The sequence below is a fragment of the Hylobates moloch genome, unplaced genomic scaffold (assembly GCF_009828535.3).
Source record: "Hylobates moloch isolate HMO894 unplaced genomic scaffold, HMol_V3 SCAFFOLD_5, whole genome shotgun sequence".
In the NCBI taxonomy this organism is placed as follows: Eukaryota; Metazoa; Chordata; class Mammalia; order Primates; family Hylobatidae; genus Hylobates; species Hylobates moloch.
Window position 1 is genome coordinate 113,239,712 of NW_026652280.1, and position 27,598 is coordinate 113,267,309.

Genomic DNA, 27,598 nt, shown 5'->3' on the forward strand with positions numbered 1-27,598 from the left:
AATGATCTAAGGCCATGCAAAGGAGATATGAAGGAAGCCAATCAATATATTTCTCAGGAACCTGTAATACCTAGTACCTAGAGGTGATAGGTGTCACAAAAATTGGACCTATTCTCTGGAGAAATAAAATCAGAGAGGCACTGGACTTGGGAGATATTGGGTCCACATGGGGAGGAAGTACCAGACTGAAATCAGGGAGATTAAGTATAAATCTGCCCACTAAGCTCAGGGACCTTCAGTCTCTCTGACTTCCATATTGCTAGTCATGACACTTTTTCATTTCACTGTCCCTTCCTACCTCTCTTTTAGGATTTAGAGACCTTTTCACCCTTGCAAGAATATTTAAAAGAAAAAAATTACGAGTTCCAGCAGACCAGTATAAATTATAGAAAAAAGAAAACAAATGTTGGGAAATTATTAGATAACTATTGCAAGAAATTCATCTAAGAATGTAGTCACCAGGATGAAATGTCCCATTTAATGCCCAGAACAATGATTTTTAAAAAGACCCATATCAAGGTGTATAACATCATAAAATGATAGTATGCTATGGATTAAGGTTAAGATCAGGGAGGTTTCCAAAGCCAGCAATGAAATAGGAATCAAAATAGGAACGTTAGGCTGGGCATGGTGGCTCACGCTTGTAGTCCTAACACTTTGGGAGGCTGAGGCAGGCAGATGACTTGAGCTCAGGAGTTCAAGACCAGCCTGGGCAACATGGTGAAACCCCATCTCTACTAAAAATACAAAAAAATTTTAGTAAATTTTTAGTTTCCAAAGCCAGCAATGAAATAGGAATCAAAATAGAAACGTTAGGCTGGGCGTGGTGGTGCATGCCTGTAGTCCCAGCTACTCGGGAGGCTGAGGCACGAGAATCACTTGAACCCAGGAGGTAGACGTTGCAGTAAGCTGAGATCATGCCACTGCACTCCAGCCTGGGTGACAGATTGAGACTCTGTCTCCAAAAACAAAACAAAACAAAAAAACAGGATCATTAAAGTTGGGAGATGAAGGGCAAAGGTTTTCAATCTAGAATTCTCTTTTTTTGAGACGGAATTTCACTCTTGTTGCCCAGGCTGGAGTGCAATGGTGCGGTCTTGGCTCACTGCAACCTCTGCCCCCGCCGGGTGCAAGCGATTCTCCTTCCTCAGCCTCCCAAGTAGCTGGGATTACAGGCATGAGCCACCACGCCCAGCCTCGATCTAGAATTCTGTAGCTAAAGTATAAATCAATGTGAGAATAAAATGTAGACATGTTTCATCATGCAAGTATTGAGAAGCTTTGCCTCTTATGTACCTCTTTTTGGAAAGCCATTAGAGAATGTGATTCACCAAAATAAGTTAGTAAACCAAGAAAATAAAAGGTAAAGGAATGACAGCCATGGGGTAAAATAATTTAGAATGAGGAATGAAAACTGAGGATCCTATGAAGAAGGTCTCCAGGAAAAAAATGGAACCATGTCTATTAAATTTGTTATATTGGGTCATTTGAAAAATAATGCTGACAAGTTTGGCATGTGGTAGTTCATGAGAAACATTAGCGATTGCAGCATGGGGCAAGATGGAATAAATTTGGAGAGAATATATTTTGGAGAAATGTATTTATTTCTCCTGAAATGAATAGTCACGTTAAGACCACACTCTCTTAGTCTTCAATCCTTGTTTGAGGTGAAGATAGGGTTGACTCGCTGAAACTAGAATTTCTTTTCCATTGACAGTTTTACAAGAGGAAGACCCAAACTGCATCCTTCATTACCACCACCATTTGCAGCCTCTCCATCATTATCAGCCTTATATCTACTAGACTAATATTGTTACATTTTTTATCTGTATTTTTCTGTTACCCAAGAGAATGCCACAAGTGCCACACTCCCAGGTGTCACCTCATCTGTCACACTTTAATTCCATAGGCTCTACATGTGCCTGATTCTGCCACTTTGTCCTTTGGAATTGTTGGCATGTCATCAGAATCCGTATATCCCCAGCCTTTTTTTTTTTAATCCTTTTCTTTGCTTTATTTGGCATAATGGACACTGCATCTCTTGCAACTGTCGTGACTGGTGACTTTTTTTTTTTTTTTTTTCACATCTCATGTATGACTGGGCCTGGAGGTATGAGATAAGTCTTTTTACCGTTTTTTTAGACCATTCTTTCTCTTTCCTCCCTAAAATATCCGGATTTTAATTTCATGTCATCACCCATAACCTCTCATTGCTGCTGTCATCTAAAAACCCTTGGGTCATTCCCCTTCATCTCTCAAAGGTTTTTTTCCCTAACTCAGTGGTAAACTGTAGAATGCTACTATTAAGTCCTAGCAATTTTAATATACATGGATTTGATCTTTCAGAACTCTAGTCTTTGTGTTCTTTGACCTCCTTTCCAGTGTTCTTGTCATTTACACTGCTATAGCCACTCATATGCATAGTCATATACTAGACCTTATCATTTATAATAATTCTATTCAATTTTAAGCATTCCTTTCTGTGGCCACATCTGTTACTCCAGCTCATTCTGCTTAGTACGAAACTTCTACAATTATTCAACCACACAGTGACTTTTATTTTAATCCATTGATCCTACTACCCTTTCACTTTACCTCATCCCTTTGTGATCTCATTTAACTCCTTCCTTATTTAATGTCATGGCTAATCAGTTTAATCACTCCCTTGCATTTAGCCTTGACTCCCATATCCCACTTTTTGAATTCACTTGGTATAACTACAGTCTTGATTAAACCTGACTTTCTTCCTATTATATTTTGTTTATCCAGCTGAATATCACAGGAGAAAAACACATTCTACATTATGATACCAATAGGTCACATTCTCAATTCCTGACCACTTCCCTCAAGTAGACCCTTAATGCTGTCTGGAAGTCATATTGTATATTCATACCTTTCCCTCTTTTAAATGTCAAATACTTCCTCCTCACTCTGAAATACCGGCATTTGCTTCCAACTTCACTGAGAAAATTGAAGCTATCAGAAGAGAACTACAGACTCCCTCTACCACATCTACTTTTCCAACAAGCACCTGTACCCATATTTCTACATTTCTGTTATTTTAGCTGAACTCTCTTCCTTTAGAAAGCTAATTTCTCTGCTTATACACTGAGTTCCATCCCATCTCATGTAGCCAATGACATTGTTTCAGAAATTTACCCTTCTTTCTGCTAACCTGTCAGTTTTTCAGTCTCTAACAATTATTCCTGTATTTCGGTATGCTGCTGTTTTTCTTCCATTTTTAAAAATGAAACACGAATCCTTCTCTTTAACTTCCTTTCCTTGCCATCAGAGCTGTCCCTGAAAAACTTGAAAGAATTGCTTATAATCATGGTCTCTAATTCCTCCTGTCCCATTCTATCTAAATTTACATACTTTTGACTGTCCGCATTGTACCAACATTGCTCTTTTCAAGGTCATGAATAACCACTACATAACTAAATTTAGAGGTGATTTCTCAGTTTTCATCTTAATACCTTATTGTATCAGCAACATTTGACATGTTTAATGTTCCTTTTATAACACATTTATGTACTTGGCTACCAGAAGAACACATTGTTTTCATTTTCTTCCTACTAATTACTGATTATTTTTTCTCAATCTCATTTGCTTATTTTGTTTGTTCTTCTAGGTTGGATGTACGAGGGTTTACACCATTATCTATACGTATAGTCTTAGGGCTTACAATACCATCTATATGTTGTTTATTTCCAAATTTATATTTCTAGCTCATTGTTCATTCCTGGACTTTCAGATTTGTCTGCCCTACAGACTCTGACATCTCCCACTTGAATGTCTACTTTTTCAAACATAACACATCCAAAACTCAACTACTGATCACTTTCTCCAAACCTTTTTTCACTGGCAGCCTTTCCCCATCTCAGTTTGGCAGTTGCATTTTTTTTTTTTTTTCAGTTGCATAGGCCAAAAATCTTGGCACCATCCTTGACTCTACTTGTTTTTCATACCCAAATCCAACCTTATCAGGAAATCCTTTTGGCTTCACCTTCAAAATATATCACCAACTCCTACCACGTACTACCTCTGTTGCCTCTAGCCTGGTCTCTGCCACAATCATTTCTTGCCTAGATTACTGCAGTAGTCTCTGTGCTTCTAATACTACCTCTCTTCCATTTATTCTTAATACAACTGCTAGAGTGAATCCTAAGTTGGGCTGTATCACTTGCCTCCTCAAAACCTGCAGTGACTCTTTAGTCAATCTTTATAGTGGCTTTAAAGACCCTATACATGCATTTTATCTGCTACTACTCTGCCTATCCCTCCATCTCTGCTACAGCTACACTGGCTTTCTTGCTACTTCTCAAACATTTCAACCTTCTGGGTTTAAGCAATCCTTCTGCTTCAGCCTCCCAAGTAGCTGGGACCACACACAGCTAATTTTTGTAATTTTTATAGAGATGGGGTCTTGCCATATTGCCTGGGCTGGTCTCGAACTCCTGGGCTCAAGTGTGATCCTCTCGCCTCTGCCTCCCAAAGTGTTGGGATGACAGGCATGAGCCACCATGCCAGGCTCCTTTCTCTATTTTTTAATTGGAATGTGTAATCTTGTTATAGTTAATGTAACTTGTGATATGGTTAAATCTACCATTTACTATTTGTTTTTTATTTCTCTTTTTTTGTGTTTTGTTCTTTTGTTGTCTCTTTGCTGCATTATTTTAAGTTTATAAATAGTTTTTGGTGTTCCATTTTATATCTACTGTAGCTTTTTAAGCTGTACTTTATTATTTTTAGCGATTGCTGTAGGGATAGTGATATGCAATTTTAACTTAATGTCTACTTAAAATATTGTATGGTTTTAGTAACTTTACAAAAGGATTATTCATTTTACTCAATTACTATCCTTTGTATTATTGCCACGTCATTTATTCATGCATTATATACCTTAACATACAATACTTAAAAAAAAAAAGCTGTCTTTTAAGGAAGTTATGAGAAGAGAAAGTAAAAGCTGGTGTTTCATATTTACCGATTTATTACCATTTCTGTTTCACTTTATTCCTTCCAGTATATATGAGTTTCTATCTCTTATATTCCTTTGGTCTAAAGAATATTCTCCAGCATTTCTTGTTTTGCAGGTTTGCTGACAATGAATACACTCTCATCTTCTTGTCATATGAAAATCCTCAATTGAAGCCAGGCGCAGTGGCTCACTCCTGTAATCCCAGCACTTTGGGAAGCTGAGGCAGGTGGATTGCCTGAGCTCAGGAGTTCGAGACCAGTCTGGGCAACATGGTGAAAACCTTGTCTACTAAAATACAAAAAATTAGCTGGGCGTGGGAGCATATGCCTGTAGTCCCAGCTACCTGGGAGGCTGAGGCAGGAGAATTGCTTGAACCCAGGAGGCGGAGGTTGTAGTGAGCTGAGATCACCCCACTGCACTCCAGCCTGGGTGACCAAGCGAGACTGTCTCAAAAACAAAAACAAAAAAATCTTCAATTTAAAAGGATGATTTACTCTAGAATTCTGGGTTGACAGTTTTGTCTTTCAACATTAAAAAGATATTGATATTACTACTTTGTATTCTGGCTTCCATTGTTTTGGATGTCATTCGTATTGTTCCTTCCTGAATGTTTTATGGCTTTTCTCTGGCTGCTTTCAGGATTTCCTCTTTTTCTTTGGCCTTTCCCTTTTGACCATGAGGTTTTTAAATATGTTCATCTTTGTTTATCCTCTGTGGCGTTCACTGAGCTGATTTTCATCAAATTTGGGAAATTGGCCATTATTCCTCAAAACAGATTTTCCAGCCAGTTATGGTGGCTCACGCCTGTAATCCCAGGAATTTGGGATGCTGAGGTGAGAGGATCACTTTACCCCAGGGGTTCAAGACCAGCCTGGGCAACATAGTAAGACCCCATCTCTACCATAAAATTTTTAAAAATTAGCCAGGCATGGCAGTGCATGCTTGTAGTCCCAGCTACTTGGGAGGCTGAGGTGGGAGGATCGCTTGAGGCCAGGAGATTGAGGCTGCAGTGAGCTGTGGTCATGCCACTGTGCTCACTCCAGCTTGGGCTACAGAGTGAGACCTATCTCCAAAAACAAAAAACACCCCAAGTCTCCCAGGACTTCAGTTACATGTATGTTAGACTATTCGATTTTGTCACAAGAATCCCTGATGATTGTTCATTTTTCTTGAATTTATTCTCTCCCTCTCTTCTTCAGACTGGATACTTTTTATTGATGTGTGTTCATGGTCACGTAGCCTTTCTTCAGACGTCTCCCATTTGCTGCTAAGTCCATCCAGTGACGTTTTTCATTTCAGTTATTGTACTTTTCTAGAATTTCCTTTTTTCTTTTAGTAGTTTCCATCTATCTATTGAGATTTCCTCTCATTTTGTTCACTAAGAACCTATGTTCACTTAAAGGTTTGAATAAATATACAATAGCCCATTTAAACTTTTAGCTCGTTACAACATCTAGATCATCTTGGTGTCAGTTTGTATTGAGTACTTTTTTTCTTGCTATGAGTTAGGCTTTCCTGTTTCTTTGAATGCCTGGTAATTTTTTATTGTGATTGGGACATTGCAGACAATACACTGTAGAAATTCTAGAAATTTTATCTTCCTCTGAAGACTTGATTGTTCTTGTAGGCATTTAAATTACTGTAAGCTTGTGTATGCTTGGTTTTATGCTTTGTTAGGGAAGATCTGTAGAAAGCCCAAGTCATTTCCCAAGCCTTTCTAAGTTGGTGGTACCCAATTTCTGAACCTTGTTTCTTAGAAGATCTTGTCAAGGCTTGGTTTTATTTAGGTTTTGTTAGGACAGGATAGGCCTAGGGTAGAGCTTACTCCAGGGTATAGTCCTTTAGGGGTGACCTTTCTGGTTTCTCAGGTAGATCCCAGGGAGATTAACAAAGTCTTTCTCCTCTGAAGATAGAATTCAAGCTGAATTCTTCTAGAACTCCATAACCTCTAGTTCTTCTCTTCCAGTGTCAACTTTATAGCAACTGCAGTCTGCTAAACTTTGTGTAGTCTCACCCTGTCATATATAGCCCAGACTTTGACCAAGGACTTGTGAGGAATTCACACATATTCAATATCTTCTCTTCCCTCTATCTACCCTCTGTTCCCCATTCTCATCCTACATTGTTCCCTCCATTCCAGTGCCCTGCCCCATGGATTTCAGCCACTCATGAGCCCACACCATAATTTTTGCCTCTGCTCTACTTGGTCTCTAGCCCCCTGTTCCAGTTATCATAAAATTGTCTACAGACAGAGAGGTAGGATGATTATGATGCCCTCTAAAGGAATGTAGATTTTTGTCTACATGTGGTTCAGTGACTGAATATAGTTGCCTCATGTATTTCTGTCTTTTTTTATAATTTTTGGTGACAAGGGCTAGTCTGGTACCAGTCGTGTCCTGGCCGAAAGTGAAAGTCACCTTTGTTCCACCTTAATACATTAATTTTTTTTTTTTTTTTTTTTTTTTAAGAAATAGGGTCTCACTGTGTTGCCCAGGCTGGTCTCGAACTCCTGGCCTCAAGTGATCCTCCTGCCTTGGCTCCCCAAAGTGTTTAGATTACAGGCATAAGCCACCACACCTGGCTCTATTTCATTCCAATATTAACTTCACTTAATATTTTTTATACCCTATTGCAATTTTGTGTATAGTTAGAGAAGAGTAATTTTAGATTGTTTTTGAGGATACTGTTTAAGAGAGAGTGGCTACTTAAAACCTAGTATCAGATATTTTTATTAAAGAGTAAGGTAGTTTATGATGGTAGTTACTTGAATGATGTAAGTGAGGTTTCTCTAAAATATTTTCTTAAAGAAATAGCTTTTCATCAGAGTGCAATGGCCCATGCCTGTAATCTGAGCACTTTGGAAGGCTGAGGCTGGTGGATTGCTTGAGTCCAGGAGTTGGAGACAAGCCTGGGCAACATGGTGAAACACCGTCTCATTCATTCATTCATTCATTTTGAGACAGAGTCTCACTCTGTCACCCAGGCTGAAGTGCAATGGCATGGTCTTGGCTCACTGCAACTTCCACCTCTTGAGTTCAAGCGATTCTCCCACTTCAGCCTCCCGAGTAGCTGGGATTACAGGTGCATGCCACCACACTCAGCTAATTTTTTTGTATTTTTAGTAGAGATGGGGTTTCACTATGTTGGCCAGGCTGGTCTCGAACTCCTGACCTCGTGATCTGCCCGCCTCGGCCTCCCAAAGTGCTGAGATTACGGGTGTGAGCCACCGCACCCAGCCCCCATCTCCATTATTTAAAAAAAAAAAAAAAAAGAGGGAGCGAGGAAGAAGAGGGAGAGAGGAAGAGAGAAGGGAAAGAAGAAAAGGAAGGGAAGGAATAGCTTTTCTTAGAATTGGACTTTTGAATTAAGATTTTGTATGGATAAACTTGAGAGCAGATATTCACAATTCTAAATTTATATTAAAACTATTTAGGGAGATTTAAAAAAATATATTGATGCCTCATTCCTGTTCCAGGCTAGTTAGATAAGAATCTTATATTATGGCCTGGATATAAAAAATTGTTTTTACAATCTTTTAAGAATACTGGTAAATCATCCCAGGTAGTTTGCATTATTCATAGCTTTAAAAGAACCTTTGCTGAAACTTATTTTTTTAGTTTTTCTGTAAATTCTTCTAAAAGGTTTTTTTTTCCTTTTTTTTTGTTTTTTTTTTTTTTTTTGAGACAGAGTCTTGCTCTGTTGCCCAGGCTTGAGTGCAATGGTGCGATCTTGGCTTACTGCAACCTCCGCTTCCTGGGTTCAAGCTATTCTCCTGCCTCAGCCTCCCAAGTAGCTGGGATCACAGGCGCCCACCACCATGCTCGGCTAATTTTTGTATTTTTAGTAGAGACAGTTTCACCATGTTGGCCAGGCTGGTCTCAAAACTCCTGACCTCAGGTGATCCACCCACCTCGGCCTCCCAAAGTGCTGGGGTTTTAGGAGTGAGCCACCATGCCCGACCCTAAAAATTCTTTCAGATGCAATCCAAGTTGTTGAAGAATCTGAATACATTTTTGGTAGAAGTGATACGTAAATACGTATCTACCATCAGTCCTCTTAGGGAGCTAGATTCAGAGCTATGGCAACAAATAAAGATTTCCTATCCAAGCATAATTTTTTCATGGGGTACACTTATTGTCAGACAAAATGGTTTGTTTATTGAACTTCACTCACCAAATGAGTATTCATTGATCTCATTTGTTCGGTAGATATTCGAGTACTCACCATATACCAGGTACCTTGCTAGGTGATAGCTATACAATAATGAAAAAATATGCTCTGTCCTTGCTATCTTGGAGTTGTATAGTCTGTATGAGACTGAGATTGAGTATTTGGTTCCATAATAGTTAATCTCTGAGTATTCTTTAAAATTTGAATTAATTCATTTGGGTATTGCTGAAACATAGCCTCATTAATTTTAATATTATAGTTTCTGATCCTATTAGGATATCAAACTATCTGAAGAGCCCATAGATTCAATGAGTCAGTTACCCAGCAGAATCATTGCTTATGGCTAGAAGGAGAATAATTCCATATGGCTAAGAGTTAACTTGAAAGAGAAGAATATCAGGAATGAAGACTTGAGGAAGAAACACATTCAGAGTCATTAGTTCCACAGATAAAAGTTACCCATTTGGCAAAGAGGGCAGATGGGTTGAGAAGTATCCCATGTGAAAATTTTATTAATTGGCAAAATTATTGCAAAGAATAAAACCAATTGGTCATTTTCATTTGCAAAAATGCAGCTTTACCTCTGATTATTTACAGCTCATCTCTTATCTCTCTGTGCATGTCTAGTTCCTATCTTTGAAATAATTGTACGTGTCATCACGTCTTCAAGAGTTCCCTTGTGTGCATGTATCCAGTGTAGAATGTTTAGCCACTTACGTCCTCTCTATCACATCACCCTATTCAAATTTTTGTTTTCTCCTTAATTAAAATGAAAGGAAGAACAGGACCTTATTTTACCTTATTTACTGTGGTGTCCCTACCCTTTGAATATTTCCTGGCAAATAGGCAAATTTAGTTCATATCAATAATGACTACATACTTTTTTATTTTTAAAGGGATGAGGTCTCACTCTGTCACCAAGGCTGGAGAGCAGTGGTGTGATCATAGCTCACTGCAGCCTCAAACTCTTGGACTAAGGTGATCCTCTGAAGTAGCTGGAAGCACAGGCATGTGCCACCACCCCTCGTCGTTTTTTAAAATGTTTTGTCCAGACAGAGTCTCGCTTTATTACCCTGGCTGGTCTTGCACTTCTGGCCGCAAGTGATCCTCCCACTTCAGCCTCCCAAATTGTTGCCGATTACAGGGTGAGCCACCATGCCTGGCCTTTGTACTTTAAGAGTCTTAAAAGTCTTTTAAGAGTCACAAGATGTGTAATTTATACACAGAAGTATACCTAAAGAAACGTGTAAAGAATAACAAAGATGTCTTTAAAAATGTGCATTATGATTGTGTCTTTCAATCAGTAATCTCTTCACATATTCCATGTGTTGCATTCTTTGTTGGTCCTTCTTCTGGAATTCCAGTGAGATGTATGTTAGACTCCCCTCAATCCATTCTCCATTTCTCTTAATGTTTGTATTCCCCCCCTTTTTTTACATTGAAAATGCAAAACAGGGAGACACTTTTCTCTGAACAATCTCAGTTCACAAATACTCTTTATGTCTAAACTGCCATTAAAATCCATCCATTATAATTTAAATATTTTAAATCAGCCAGCTCCTCCCCTTTTAAAAACTTTATTTTTAGATAGCAAAAAAAAGTTCAAAGATGTCTTTTGTATACTTCATCTAAAATTTTAAATAGTTGTCTGAACATTTTAGTTGTGTTTTATTCTTTAAATAGAGTACATGTATTTATTTTGCCTCTGTTAGTGAGTCTGTTCTTCCTGGTATTTCTGTTGATTCTTGCTTAGGGTGCCGTCTTTCCTTATATATGTAGTCTTTTAAAACTATGAACTTTCCTCTTTACTTGAAAAATTATGCAATTTTTTTTTTTTTTTTTTGGTCTAAAATTAAGATACTTCCCACAATAAAGGACTGAATTTCCTGTTGCTGTTGCCTGGAAGCGCTACCAGTTTCCGACAGTTAAATTTCTGGAATGAAGTTTTGAACCACCAAGATGATGTGCGCTTGGTCTGAAAATTCACATGTGAAGTGTTTTGTGGATACAACTTCTGAGGATCTCCCCTGTCCTCTTCCACAGAATCGTTGTTACTGTCATTCAGTCTTTTTGAGGTGATAGAGGGGCAGGTTACCCTTACTATACCCTTATGTTAAGGTCATAGCACTTTTGGATCTCTGCTTTGTAGTGGTATAGGTTTTAGATCTCTGCTTTGTGGTGACGGACTGTGAATCCATCATCACAGTCAAAATAGTGAACATCTTTATCTCTCCCAGTAGTTTCACCTTCATATTAACTTTTCTGGATAAATAATTCAAGGCTGAAAGTTTTCTTTGAGTAGTTTAAAGATATTGCTCCACTCTCATTGTTTCCACCAAGAAATCTGTTTTATTTTTGTTCATTTGTGTACAATGTATCTTTTTTCTCTTCTGGTTGCTTTTAATATTTTCTCTTTATCACTGGTTTTAAACAGTTTGGAAATTATATACCTTAGTGTAGTTTTCTGAATGTTTCTTGTGCTTGGGGGATGTTGAGCTTCTTAGAGCTATAGATCATCAAATTTGAAAAACTTTTATCCGTAACTACTATTTCTAATATTTTTCTCTTCTCTCTGTTTTTCTCCTTTGGGGATGCCAATTATACATATATTAATGTACTTATGACTTTTCATTGCTCACTGGTTTTTTTTGATGGGGGGGTTAATTTTGGATAGGATTAACAGAGATTAGATTTTTTTTTTTTTTTTTAATTTGAGACGCCCAGGCTGGAGTGCCGTGGCGCAATCTCGCAATCTCGGCTCACTGCAATCTCCGCCTCCCAAGTTCAAGAAATTCTTCTGCCTCAGCCTCCTGAGTAGCTGGGATTACAGGCGTGCACCACCACCCCCAGCTAATTTTTGTATTTTTAGTAGAGACGGGGTTTCACCATGTTGGTCAGGCTGGTCTCAAACTCATGACCTTGTGATCTGCCCACCTTGGCCTCCCAGAGTGCTGGGATTACAGGCGTGAGCCACCGTGCCTGGCCAGAAGATTAGATATTACAGAAGAAAAGATAAATGATTTTGAAGACAGCAATAGAAAGTGACATCCTGTTCTAATGAAGTCTTAGGTAATTGAAATATCAGGTGATGTCACTGTGATCTTTGAGATTTAATTAGAGTTAGCTTTTGGTCCCTGTTCTATTTATGTGAGGATTTTAATGTCTTTCCCATACTTCATAGAAATTTCTACCCTTTCAGATTTTCCTCACAGTTGCTCACATATCCTACTCTCTGTCCCTTTCCTGAACTCTTATGGTTGTTATCATCTCCCCTTCATATAGAGCTTTAAATAAGGAACAATATACATTTGCAACAATATAAATTCTAACAGTATAAATCCTTTAAAATTACTGCTAAGAATAACAGTGATAGCAGGGATTAAATCCTTAGTATGCCTTAAGTGCTTTGCTTTGTGCGTTTTGACCAGTTTAATTCTTAGGACAGTCCTGTGCATGTATATATGATGATTGTTCTATATTTTACTGGAGGAGAAGTAAGACGCAGAGGGTTGTCAAAGTCATCCAGCTTTAAACTATGAAAATAGTAGTAGTATCTAAGTCATTAAGTTTTTCTAAAGGTTAAATGAGAGAATGCATGTTAAGATACTTAGCCCAGTGCCTGAAAATGTCGTAAGTTATCAGAATAGGCTATTGCCATCTATAGATTGAGAAATGTTTAGATAAAGTATGATGTTTGGAATTTTCTTCACAGTAGTCCAGGTGATGGAGTGGGTGGGTGTATAGATAAAATCAGCTATGAATGGATACTTCTTGAAAATGGATGATCGATTCAGCGGAATTAGACTTCTAATATATGTTTGAAATTTAATGTAATTTTAAAAAATGGAATAACTGAAGAAAAATGAAACTGGATTTTATTAAAAGGGTTCTCTTATTCAGTTTGGATATAAAGCACTATGATGTATTTTTCCCTAGGTGTGCCAAAATCAAAACTTACTATATACAGTGACGATTACTAAGAATAGTACTGTATCACTTGCAAAGTAGAGTAGTAGAGCACAGGACTTAATAAGACCATAGTGTACATTCAGAAGTTTGAAGTTATTAGCTAAGTGATTCTCAGCCTTTTAAAAAACACCCATCCATGTATATTTGTATGCATGTTGCCCAGACTGGCCTTGACCTGGGCTCAAGTGGTCCTCTTACATCAGCCTCTTAAGCCTCATGAGTACCTGGGACTTACAGGTGTGGGCCACTGTGCCCAGCAAAAAACACCCTTTTATTATTTATCTCCTACCCTTTACTCATGAGCACCATATTTTCATAAACTTCTTACAAAACTGTATTAAATATAATTTATATCTCAATAATTTAAAAAAGCTAAGCACACTGATTAATTCTGATCAAAACCAGATAATTTTACCAAGTTTATATAATTCTAGCCAGAAGCACAAAAAGTTTTACTTAGTCTGTCCTAACTAAATCCTGGGCATACATAATTTTTACTTTATTTTACTTATTTTGAAATATGGAGAATAGTTCATTGTGACTAAGAAAGCCCACAAGAATTACTACTTTAGACTGTGCGCGGTGGCTCACGCCTGTAATCCCAGCACTTTGGGAGGCCGAGGTGGGCGGATCACGAGGTCAAGAGATTGAGACCATCCTGGCCAACATGGTGATGCCCCGTCTCTACTAAAAATACAAAATTTAGCTGGGCGTGGTGGCTCACGCCTGTAGTCCTATCTACTTGGGAGGCTGAGGCAGGAGAATCGCTTGCACCCAGGAGGTACGAATTGCAGTGAGCCAAAATCGCGCCACTGTACTCCAGCCTGGCAACAGAGCGAGACTCTGCCTCTAAATAAATAAATAAATACTACTTTAAAATGCAAGATTGAAATCTAAGAAGTTACTTTGAAGTATTTATGTATTAATCAAAACTACATTTCATTTGTTGGTTATTCTTTCTCCCCATTTCAGCTGTAATTTTTATTAAAGAAAATTCAGTTTACCTAGGTATATCATATTTAGGATAATAGTGTGTGTTTGCTTGTTTCTTGTTCACATGAATGTAACAAGATATATTTAGAAACAGGACTTTGAAAAATATTTATTTTGGGATAAGGAGAATTTGTACATGGTTAAATTTTATGAGTTAGAATTTTGTGAATTTTGATACTAGTTAACCTTTCTATCAAATGCTTATTTGTTGACATCATCAAATTCTCCTTCAAAAAGATTGTTTTTCATCACAATGTAAATAAAGCTAAGTGAAAAGGGTTAGCATGGAATCCTCATATTTCTACTTTATTCGGATTTAACATAGTAATAGTTTTTATTGGATGAAGAGAAATCATAGTATGTGGGATAAATCAAATGTTGCTCTTTCACGAAGGAACAAACTTTGGGTCCCCTATCTTAACAGTAAAGCCTCTTTAAAAGCCTCTTGCCAGGAGCGGTGGCTCATGCCTATAATCCCAGCACTTTGGGAGGTCGAGGTGGGCGGATCATCTGAGGTCAGGAGTTCGAGATCAGCCTGGCCAACATGGCAAAACCCCATCTCTACTAAACATACAAAAATTAGCCAGGCGTGGCCGGGCGCGGTGGCTCACGCTTGTAATCCCAGCACTTTGGGAGGCCGAGGCGGGCGGATCACGAGGTCAGGAGATCAAGACCACAGTGAAACCTCGTCTCTACTAAAAAAAAACAAAACAAAACAAAAAATTAGCCGGGCGTGGTGGCGGGCGCCTATAGTCCCAGCTACTCGGAGAGGCTGAGGCAGGAGAATGGCGTGTACCCAGGAGGCGGAGCTTGCAGTGAGCCACCTGGGGACAGAGCAAACTCTTTCAAAAAAAAAAAAAAAAAAAAAGGGTACCAGGGCCCAGCTACTTGGGAGGCTGAGGAGGAGAACTGCTTCAAACCTGGGAGGTGGAGGTTGCAGTGAGCCGAGATTGCGCCACTGCACTCCAGCCTGGGCGACAGAGCAAGACTCCATCTCAAAAACAAACAAACTCTCTTAAAATACTCACGTGCTTTTTTGTGCTATTAGTATTTTTTTTTTTTTTGAGACAGAGTCTTACTGTGTCGCCAGGCTAGAGTGCAGTAGCATGACCTTGGCTCACTGCAATCTCCGCCTCCACAGTTCAAGTGATTCCCCTGCCTCCGCATCTTGACTAGCTGGGACTACAGGCACACACCACCATGCCGGCCTAATTTTTTTGTATTTTAGTAGAGACAGGGTTTCACCATGTTGTCCAGGATGGTCTCGATCTGACCTCGTTATCCGTCTGCCTCGGCCTTCCAAAGTGCTGGAATTACAGGTGTGAGCCACCATGCCCGGCCTGTGCTATTAATATCTTACACAAGTTATAATGTTGCTCAACATTGTAGACAGTTGAGCTTTAAAAATATTCTCCTTAAAAATGGTTAAATTGGGCTGGATGTGGTGGCTCATGTCTGTAATCCTAGCATTTTGGCCAAGGCAGGAGAATCACTTGAGACCAGGGGTTCAAGACCAGCTTGGGCAACATGGCAAGACTTCATCTCTACAAAAAAGTAAAAAAAAAAAAAAAAAAAAAAAGCACGTGTCTATAGTCCCAGCTACTCGGGAGAATGATGCAGGAGGATTGCTTGAGCTTATGAGTTTGAGGCTGCAGTGAGCCGTGGTGGTTCCAGTGCATTCCAGCCTGGGCGGTAGAGTGAGACCCTGACTCAGAAAAAAAGTTCAAACGGGTAAATTTTACTACGTATATTTTACCACAATAAAATCACTGCACCAGCAGTTTTCTGTAACAGAAATTCCCATATTGATCTACATTTTCTCTCCTACTGTCCTCCATTCTTCTTGTACCTCTTGTATCCCACTACTAAGTAAACTTCCCTTTATCTTAACAAACTTTCCTTTATGTTAACAATTTCATAGTCTTTCCTCTTGTCTGCCTTAGCTGAGACTTTCATTGAAGAAACAATGGACATTTAGATGCTCATAGTATTATTACTTTTGTGATTTTAGTGCCCATATAGACAATTACACAGTAATTGTGAACTCATTTCCAATTATTTGTTTCTTGACTGTACCTTAGCTAGGCATTTAGTTTTCAGGTTGTACCATGGACCTTGCCATGACTGACACATAACCTCTCAATTCTGCTGATCTCACTGATAAAGTCAGTTCCAGCTTGTTTGTTTGGCTGTACCAACCAGTACTGTACCCTGATCTCTCATATGAGTTACTGTCTTAGAGTTTTAGCTGGTCTTTCCCTTCCACTCCCTTCTTTGGGTCTTTTATATTTCTGTATGATGATTTTCCTAGAATGTAAATGTGATTATTACATTCTGGTTAGAATTCTTCAGAGGTTTTCCATTATTAGAGAATTAAATGCACAAGTAGTGTGCTATACTTGGCCCTTCACAGTTTGCCTCTGGATTTTATCAGTTATTGTCTCATATTCTGACTTTTGTATATTTTTCTTTGGTCATATTGAAGTATTTATGTGTGGATTTTATCATTTATTGTCTCATATTCTGACTTTTGTATATTTTTATTTGTCCATATTGAAGTATTTACGTGTCTCAGACATGCCTCTGTACCTAGCATAAGGTGCTGTTCTTACTTCTCTGCTATGCTTTTCTTGGTATTGAGGCCGATGTAGGCAGTGGTTTCTTGTAAATTATATATACCTGAATTATATCTCTTGTCACAGTGTGGTATCATTTTGTATTTGTGACTATTTGTTGGTAATACAAACAATAATGGATTCTTTAGTCCATGTAAAAAGGACATAGAAAAAAACTAAATAATATTTGTTGACTTAATAACTTAAAAACCTAATAAATAATTTACAAAAAGGAAATAAAAGTAGCAAAGAAAACTATTATTCTGGCTTCCTCGTAGCCAAATAAATGTTATTAGAGTCTATATTTGCACTATTATGATTAGAAAATCTTAACATATAGCATTCATGCTGACAAAGTAAAACTGGTGTTGATGTGATGTTTTATATTGATTTAACCCTTGTGGAAAGTTTGACAGTACATGGCATCCAGAACTGAAAAATTATTTTGAGTGTAATTATAAAGACAAGATAAAGAATAAAAGTCAGATGTGAATTTGCCATATTCATTATTATTATAATTGCATTTAAAAATGCATAGTTAGGCCACATGCAGTGGCCCACTCCTGTAATCCCAGCACTTTGAGAGGCCAAGGCAGGAGGATTCCTTGAGGCCAAGAGTTTGAGACCAGCCTGGATAACATAGACCTTGTCTTTATTAAAAAATAAGTAAATAAGTATATGTATAATTAAAAGATTAAGGAACTATATATTAGAGTGGTAGCAGTCAGTTTGTGATGCTGGAACTATGGGTGATTTCCCTGCCTTTTATAGTATTTTCTGTAATGTGGTTACGCTTTATGATTTAAAATGTATACAGCTTATGCCAATATTTGAATTTTTAAAAAGGTGTAATCCTGAATGAAAACTCTAATATAAGAGCACTCAACCATTATCTGAGTAATTTTTTTCTTTCATAATGGCCTTTCAGGGTCAGAGTTGGAGGGAGATGGGTGATTGCCAATTAAAAGTTGCTGTTGAGATAAGGTATGAGTGGCCAGCATAGAGTTGATCACTTAATTAAGGTTTCAAGATTGATTTATGTAGCTGTTTTTTATTTCCAAAATGTTAATCATAAATGTTTTGTTTTAAATGTAGTTTTGTTTTGGTTTTAAGGTATCAGTTTTTGGAAGAAGCTTTTCAAAATCAGAAGGGTGCAATTGAGAATCTACTGGCGAAACTTCTTGAGAAGAAGAATTACGTTCATTTTGCAGCTACTCAGGTGCAGAATAGGTAAGTTTGTTGCCTTAAAACCATAATTTTAGGAATTACTAAAGAGAAGTGGTCCAGTTTAAATCTGTTTTTCTGCTATATGAAGCATATAAAGAAAACATTTTTTTGAGGGGGAAATGGTATGAATTTGGGATTATAGTATTTGTCAATTAAACAAAATTTAATTGACCAAACTTTTGTATACCCTTTTAGGACACATCTTTGTCTCTTTTAATAAGACTCTAGTCTGTGTTAAACCTCAAATGTGGAAACAAAGAAATTAATATGGAGAGAGTTGACATATAAAATTTAAAGTGGAGATTGTGTGGAAGATACAGTATAGAGAAGAGAGTATCACGGGTGGACAAATTATTTCCCCATTTCATTGAAAACAGTGCTTCTCTTATGAGTAGCATTATAAGATGAATACATGATACAGTTTCTGGCACATAGTAAACACTTAGATTTTAGCTGTTGCTATTGTATTTATAATTATCATCACCATTTATTATTTAAAAAGTATTCTACTTTGGTATATTTCTAAGTAAATTTATTGATAAGTGAGAGTAGGTTCCATAAGAGAGCAGATTGACAAAGTTATGACTTTTACACCAGAAAGACAAACACTTTGAGCTGGCGTAATTAAAACTTAAATTCTTGGGGGTATGAATAAGGTTAATATGTGTTTATAGACTCAAAAATATTAGAACTTCTAATGATATTAAAGTTCATTATGATTAAAATGACACATAGTAGATGCTCAAAAGTATTAAATAATTGAATGAATGAATGAATGAAAATAGTACTTTACACATGGTAGAAGTTTTTTTTTTTTTTTTTTTTTTTTGAGACGGAGTCTCACTCTGTCGCCCAGGTTGGAGTGCAGTGGCACAATCTTGGCTCACTGCAAGCTCCACCTTCTGGGTTCACGCCATTCTCCTGCCTCAGCCTCCCAAGTAGCTGGGACTACAGGCACCCACCACCATGCCTGGCTAATTTTTCGTATTTTTAGTAGAGACGGGGTTTCACCGTGTTAGCCAGGATGGTCTTGATCTCCTGACCTCGTGATCCGCCCGCCTCGGCCTCCCAAAGTGCTGGGATTATAAGCCTGAGCCACTGTGCCCGGCTGAACTTTTTACTTTTTATCTTAAGTAATACCAAAAGAAAATAAAAGGCTCCTCAGAGCTTGTAGATTGTACACACACACACACACACACACACACACACTCACTCTTTTTGTTTTTGGAAATGTTCAGTTGTTTTAGGTTAAACTGGTGATATGGTTGATTTGGAGAAGACTGTTTCTCAGAAATGATAGCTGGGTGTCTCTTTCAAAGGAAATATAGTGAGTTGATTCATATGGCAGTTTCATATTTTTATACAGATGTTTTGTGTGTACATTGTATAAGTATTTTTTAAATATATTTTGTACACGTGTTCTAGAATCTGTATACAAAAGTAGAGCAAGAGGTTTACCTGTTACAAGATTGCACAGGGTTGAGGAGATTGATTTCATCCGTAGAAAGTTTTTTTAAAAACAGTATTAAAATCTCTGATAACTTCCCCTTTTAGACACATTTTTCACTGACCTATCTCCATTATTTTTTAATGTACAATTTTTTCTTCAAAATTGAACATACAGTAGACTTAATTAAGACCAATAGGAGTCTGACTGAGGCTAACTACTCTCTGTTTTCAGCATGCTTAGTGATTTCTATCTTTGGCCCAGTCATTTTATATTTGAAACCTGTATTTCGTATCACTAGTTATTAGTACCTTTATATATTAAAAATATCTTCCACTCACCTTAGTAAGATAAGGACAGAACTCAAAATTTTCAAGTAAGTGCCAAATAATGTACAGAGAAGGAAAAAAACTACATTATTTCTTGGAGTGTATTAAAGTTACTAAATTTGAACTTGGCAAATGAAAGGCAGTTTAGGAGCTGAAAGCATGGGTTATAGTTTTTACAGAAGTAGAACGTATAAAAATTGAAGGCTGTGTCTTATGGTTGGTGATTGACATTTTATATATTTATATTGGTGGGATTCTCCACTTCCTGTTTTGTAAATACCAAAGTATCAGCCACTTCATATTTGCACCTAAAACTTCCATAACTGCTTTGAGTGCTTACTCCTACTTATAAAACATCTAAAGCTATTCTTAAAAATGGATTGAAAACGTTTTATGCCCTTTACTGTATACAAAAGGAAACCATTTTAAGAGTAATTTTGAAGGGAGTGTATCAGAACCCACGTTTGAAGTGGCTAAGTTATAAATGAAAATAAATGCTTCTACGTTATCCTTTCAAAAGATAATTATTGCTTGTGACATTGTCCTTTTGCACATTGTTCTTGGAAAGCGTCAAGGTTAAACAGAACCAATGTGCCGCATTTGACACTAACCAGAAGTCACTGGTGTTTGTGCATCACATTCATGTCATAGTTACTTAAGGAGATTGCCATCCAGCTTAATAAACTGTCCTTTATGAGCATAATTTAAAATTACTAAATATTAGTTTCATTATTTGCCTATATACATAACTTGTTTGGACCAAATTGGTCAGGTCTGCTGAAACATGAGTTGTGCATTTTGACAAAATTTTCATTTTAATTACTCGGTTAAGTGCCCAGTTGGATGAATTTCTGTAACAGTTGATGATTCAGAGACCTAGGATAAGTTGATAACCTAATGATGCATTTCTCTTATTCAGGATAAAAGAAGTAAATGAGACTAACAAACGAGTAGAACAGGAAATTAAAGTGGCCATTTTCACCCTTATCAATGAAATTAATAAGAAAGGAAAATCTCTCTTACAGCAGCTAGAGGTATGGTTCAAAGCCAAAATAAAACAAAAACTGCTTCTCTTGCTCTTTAGCTGTTTTTAATGTTTGTTGAAAACTATTTTAGATGGGTTGGGGGGTATGGAAATAAAGTAAAACTTAAAATAAGGTTTTTAAAATTTACTTTTAGAAAAGAGACCTTTTCTAGTTAGTTACTTTGCGGCCCAATTTAATAACACTGCCTTTAGCTGTATACCTTAGGAAATAGTGATGTCCTTTTAGAAATCAAATAATTGTTACTAAGACTGGGTATGGTGACTTACACCTGTAATCCCAACACTTTGGGAGCCCAAGGCAGACACATCACTTGAGCCCCGGGTTCCAGACCAGCCCAGGCAACACGGCGAAACCTGCCTCTACAAAAAATGCAAAAATTAGCCAGGGTGGTGGCATGCACCAGTAGTCACAGCTACTCAGGAAACTGAGGTGAGAGGATCGACTGAGCCCGGGAGGTCAAGGCTGCAATGAGCTGTGATTGTGTCCTGCACTCCAGCCTGGGCAACAGCGTGTGACTCTGTCTCCAAAATGAAAAAAAGAAAAAGAAAAAGAAATGTTACTAAAATGTGATGTACATAAAGGCAAAGTAGTCCCACCACATTTCTTCCCCACCCCCTTAAGATGGGGCCTCAATTTAACTTTTCCATATAGATGCATGTTGGGCTTCTGCTTGAGTCATTTGCGTTTTACCTTATTTTAAAAATATTTCCATAGTTTTGCAGAAAATGCTGCTCATTTTGAAATTTATAAACCTTAAACTTAATGAAAATTTTGTGATATTAGGTATTTATATTGCATATTTTGAAGTTAATTTGTAAGTGTAAGTTTCTAGATGAAAATCTAGTCAGGTCATGAAATCTGAATTTTTAATCAAAGTCTCCACTGCCCATTTGATTTATTTTTAGCAAATTTCAAATATGAGTTTTCTGGGAAATTGAAGTTTCAGAAAGAGAAATGTTTCCTGATTGAAAATTTCATGCTCTTAACTAGGCTCAGATGATATGGGGATTATTTTTTCTGCACCATTGAATAGTAATAATGAAATGATTTATTTGATTACTTCCATTAACCTCAAATTGTCAATAGTTTTTTTTTTTTCTGTCCTATCTCTTCATAGCACCCTCTAAAAATATTAGGTGCATAGTTACATAAAAATGAAATGATGTCATTAGAATGTTATCTCTGAATGGAATACATCTTTCCAGTGAAACACAATTTGTGAGATTAAAAGTACTCTTGGCCGGGTGTGGTGGCTCACGCCTGTAATCCCAGCACTTTGGGAGGCTGAGGTGGGTGGATCACAATGTCAGGAGTTCGAGACCAGCTTGGCCAACATGGTGAAACCCCATCTCTACTGAAAAAAAAAAAAAATACAAAAATTAGCCAGGCATGGTGGTGTATGCCTGTAATCCCAGCTACTCAGGAGGCTGAGGCAGGAGAATTGCTTGAACCCAGGAGGTGGAGGTTGCAGTGAGGCAAGATTGCACCTCTGCACTCCAGCCTGGGCGACAGAGCGAGATTCCGTCTCAAAAAAAAAAAAGTACTCTTGTGTAGATTGTTAAAAGTTGTGGGTCCCTTTTCCTACTGTACACCAGTCTGTTGCATTTAACCCTAATAGGTTTTTTCCCCCAAAAGGACCCATGTGAATAGAGAGCACTTAGTGACTATTTTTGATACACTTAAACTTACTGTAATACATTTGAGCTGTATGTCTAAAATAGTATTTGTAAAACCATTTCAAGAGTTTCTGAATTAAAAGATGCTTCTTAAGATCCCTTGAGCCTGGGAAGCAGAGTTTGCAGTGAACCAAGATTGTACCACTGCACTCCAGCCTGGGGGACAGAGTGAGACTCTGTTAAAAAAAAAAAAAAAAGCCTCTTAAGGCTAAAGTGTATACAAATACCTAATGATAAATACGCCACATACTACTAACATGATGATAATTTTAAAATGGATGTTTTCTAGTGTAATATGTTCTTACACTTTGTAGAAGAAACTTTTTCCTAAGCTTTATAAAAGAAATATAGTAAACCAAACTTCTGTCAGTTGAATACTCTTATCCATTGATTTACATTATAAAATGAACAACTTCTTTCCTTAGGAAAAATATTGTCCAGAAAAACCAACTTGAGTCATTTTTTGGGAGAAAGTTCTTAAGAAAATAGTAGATGAGTTGTTTAGCATGCTGAATGTCAAAAGTATGTAGGACATTACCCATCCCTCCTGGGGTGATTTTAGTTTCCATAAAGCAGTTTATTTTTCCTTTGCAGTGTTTCTCTGAAATTGGTTTTTGCAGTTTGGTCAGTCCTTACTTCTTTGTTCTCTATGAAGTTCTGTCATATCAAAAGTTTCCCTAATTCTACTCTTAGAACTCTGGAAGTTATCTTTTTCATTTTGTCTTGTATATTTAAGAGAGATTTTAACTTCATTCTCATGCCATACCAGGAGGTGGCACTGGTGACACAAAATTTTTTTGGCCTTTAAAGTATATTAAGATTATATAAGTTTATTTCTAAAGTTAGCTCCTTATGCTATAAATACCATATATTAGATTAATCTAATAGGAAGACACTATTTTTAACAGACATGTTGGTAGAAAAGTGACGTTAACATTAATTTCTATATGTGGAATATCCTTTTTAGCTTAGAGAACTAAGTTTTAGTCCCACTTTTGTTAGTGGCTTTTCCTCTGGTTGATGATAGGCTTGCTAAATAATCATGGAGCTTATTCACTTAGCCCATTTTTAAAGGAAGTATAGGTATTGTGCCCATTTGCATTAGAAATTTGGGGTTGATTTTTTTTTCATACAGAATTCTACAGCGAAGCTCTTGTTCTGTTTCAGAATGTTACAAAGGAAAGACAGATGAAGTTACTACAGCAGCAGAATGACATCACAGGCCTTTCGCGGCAGGTGAAGCATGTTATGAACTTCACAAATTGGGCAATTGCAAGTGGCAGCAGCACAGCACTACTATACAGCAAGCGACTGGTGAGACACATACTGTTTTTATTTTTCTTTAATGGACTTTATTAAGATCTATATTCAGTGAACTGCACCTGTTTAAAGTATACATTTTAATTTTGGCAAATGTAGCCACCACCACATCAAGATACAGAAAACTTCCATCACCCCCCAAAGTTTCCTCATTCCTCTAGGCAGCCACTAATCTGATTTCTATCATTTTTTAGAATTTCATATAAGTGGAATTATATAGTATGTACTCTTTTGAAGATACCTAGTATCTTAGTGCACTTTATTACCCAAAATGGCAGAAATTCAAGTATGTACATTTGATTTGATTGCTAATTTAAATGTTGATGCTGCCTAATCTGAGGCTGACACTGTGGGAATATATGTGCTTTGTTTCTTAATGTCTTTATCTTATGTTTTCCCAATTGATATTTAATTTTGAGACTAATGTGGATTTTTTTCCCTTTAAGATTACTTTCCAGTTGCGTCATATTTTGAAAGCACGGTGTGATCCTGTCCCTGCTGCTAATGGAGCAATACGTTTCCATTGTGATCCCACCTTCTGGGCAAAGAATGTAGTCAATTTAGGTGAGAAATAATGAGTTTTATGAATATAACTTGGAACACTGAATTAGAAGGAGAAAATACTTAAAGCAAATTTAGATAAAATTTTTAACTTTAAAATATAAAACTACTTATGTTTTACATTTTATGTAAAAATATGTTGTTATTCATTGGAAACTCACTTTAGCTGTGGTTTTGTGTGGCTGTTATTACATCTTAAGAAAGTTGAGAGTCCACTCTGTATATTGTTTTTTAATGTGTACTGTTTCTAGTCCCCCGACCCTCCATCTTTTAAATTTATATTGACTGTTTCGTATAGAAATCTTAGCAAATGATTCATTGTCTGGAATAATTTCATAGATGTTTAGTTGTTTAATTAAGCCAAATTGTACATTAGTGATGGACTTTTAGGATGCTAATGTGTTCAGTAGTTAGGTCCTGAGGAGTGTTTGAAAGATAAGACTAGCTCTTTTCACATGGAAGAGAAATGGATTTTGCTTTTGTTACAGCATAGTGTGGACCTAAGACCATAGATGAAAGTTACAGAGAGCTCAGTTAAAACACATGACACAAACTTCCTAGCAATTAGAGAGCTATTTACAAATTGAGTAAACTCACTTTCAGAACAGTTAAGTCCTAAACAGTGGGAATTGTAAAAGCAGAGGCTAGTTGCCCTTGTGTTTAAAAAAAAAAAAAGTAATCTTTGCATAAAAGAAAAAAATTATATTCAAATTTAGCTATAGCCTTAGTTCTGACATCAGCCAGCTGTTTTTATGTGACGTAGTAACTAAGAATGGTTTTTACATTTTCAACTGGTTGTAAAAGCAAACAAAAACCGAGGACTGTGAGACAGATCTAATGTGGCCTGCTAAGCATAAAATATTTACTCTATAGCCCATTACAGAGAAAGCCTGTCAACCTGTGCCTTAAATCACATCTTCCTAAAATTTGGCTTCTATCCCTAGAAAGCGAATGGCTCCATAAAAAGCAAGGAAAACCATCACGTCTAAGGATATAAGTTGTTTAAAGCATTCAGTATTTCCACAGAAGACGATTTCGTGACATTGTAATGCTCTGCCTTGCATATTTTGGCAATTCAAAGGCAGATGGAATCAGTATTAGCAATCTTGAGTATCCTTGAGTAAGTCTTGTCATGGGAGAATTGATTTAGATTGATTAGATAGGCCTCTTCTAATAGATATCTCTTTTAGTGTCTTAATTTTCTGTATGTCTATGTAAAAAAGAATAAGGACAGAGAATATGTTTTTCTGAATAGCCAAAAGTCATTTATTCAGCTTTGGAATGTCTTAAGTTTCTGATCATCATCATCTTTAAACTGACTCCATTCCCTGCTGTACTGTTGGAGCTTTGAGATTCTGATAGTTGTCAGAGGAGAGAGGAAAACATGGTGATTACTCAACAAAGTAGATGATTTAGTTGATTATATGCAAATTCTCATTTTTTAAATTTTTCAGGTAATCTAGTAATAGAGAGTAAACCAGCTCCTGGTTATACTCCTAATGTTGTAGTTGGGCAAGTTCCTCCAGGGACAAACCACATTAGTAAAACCCCTGGACAGATTAACTTAGCACAGCTTCGACTCCAGCACATGCAACAACAAGTATATGCACAGAAACATCAGCAGTTGCAACAGATGAGGATGCAGCAACCACCAGCACCTGTACCAACTACAACAACAACAACACAACAGCATCCTAGACAAGCAGCCCCTCAGATGTTACAGCAACAGGTAAGTATTGTTACTATATTATTGATAGAAATTATGAAGCCTTCAACACTACACTTTTTCCTATATAAATTACACATTTCAAAGTTACTAGCAAGACTTTGAGCAGAGTTCAAAAGTCAGAGTTTAAATATTTGCTGTAGTTATGATGGTGATGTAAGGGAGCTGTAAAGAAAGGCAGTAAGTAAATTGTCTTGGGAAACAGAATTAATTCACTAATACTCTGAAAGGATGTAAGTTCTCATCCTTTCACATCAAATCTTTTTTGTTTTCCACATATAATTGTGTGGACCAAAGGACCAGACTGTTTCTGCCTAGGATCTGATATGTTCCTTAAGCATTTGTTCAAATCATTCCTATACCTGTGTGTCTTTTGCTCTCTCCACTGCCATCCCTATCAAAACTATTACTCCAGGATGGGATACGTTAATGTTGATACGCTTTAAACACACATACAGAGAAAAAGAGAGGGAATGGGAAAGAGAGAGAGACAAGGGAAATTAGGGAGTGATACACAAACTAGTCATTACCAGTCCTCTGGGGATTGGGGCTAGCGATAAGAATTATTTATACTTTTTACTTTATACTGTTTTATCTTGACTGAATTATTTTTATGATTACATTTTATAATTAAGAGATAAATTTATTTTAAAATTATTACATAAATTGCAATTTCTACTTTTGTAGCCTCCTCGATTGATCAGTGTGCAAACAATGCAAAGAGGCAACATCAACTGTGGAGCTTTTCAAGCCCATCAGATGAGACTGGCTCAGAATGCTGCCAGAATACCAGGGATACCCAGGCACAGCGGCCCTCAATATTCCATGATGCAGCCACACCTCCAAAGACAAGTATGCCTAGAGTTACATTTGTAAGAATCCTACAATTTTAAAATTAAAAGACACCATTTTCTTAATCACTTTTTGGGAGCAGGTCATTGATGTGTTTGAGAATTTGATTAATGCTATATATCCTCTTGTCCCAGAAAAATAAATATACACATGAGATTTTGTATTTAATTTTAACAGCTTTTAAAAAATGCTTTAAGTGCATCATATACTATGGGTTAAGAAACCCTGATGTAGTTAACCCATTCAATTTGCAGAAGTGAAAAAAATCTAATGAGCTGGTGATTTTACCCACAATCACAAAAAGCAGTGATAAAATAGCAAGAACCTTAGTTTCCTGAAAATGCCGCTCTGTTCTTTTAATGTGGCTTTTTGATCCTAATATATAAAAAGGACTTTAAGAGTAATAGAGCTAACTATATGCATTTTTTTTTACCTTTTTCTCTACTCAAATATTGTTCATTTTAGGATGTAGATACGCTTTAATAAGTGTATTTAGAGACATGTTTTATAATCTTTGCCTAGTTATGTTTATATGGGAGATATGAGTATACAGTGAGGCCACTTTTTCATAGGATTTCTAGTTATAAGATAACAGAGTTTATTTTTTAACTCTTAGAATGATGTTTCTCAAAACATGTTTTAAAGACCATCAGAATCACCAGTCAGCTTTGGTGGGGTGGGCGACC

The 27,598-nt window shown here is 37.0% G+C and overlaps 1 protein-coding gene across 5 annotated transcripts in view; it reads left to right on the forward strand.

Annotated features, from left to right (window-relative positions):
- Positions 1 to 27,598, forward strand: part of TRIM33 (tripartite motif containing 33) — a 122,852-nt gene that overhangs the window by 64,292 nt on the left and 30,962 nt on the right. For all 5 annotated transcript variants that reach the window (XM_032154919.2, XM_032154920.2, XM_058439437.1 and 2 more), the window contains exons 5-10: positions 17,842 to 17,958; positions 20,651 to 20,765; positions 23,621 to 23,767; positions 24,220 to 24,337; positions 25,789 to 26,063; positions 26,748 to 26,912. In XM_032154919.2, the coding sequence (XP_032010810.1) occupies positions 17,842 to 17,958; positions 20,651 to 20,765; positions 23,621 to 23,767; positions 24,220 to 24,337; positions 25,789 to 26,063; positions 26,748 to 26,912 (937 nt within the window). The remainder of the gene's footprint in view (positions 1 to 17,841; positions 17,959 to 20,650; positions 20,766 to 23,620; positions 23,768 to 24,219; positions 24,338 to 25,788; positions 26,064 to 26,747; positions 26,913 to 27,598) is intronic.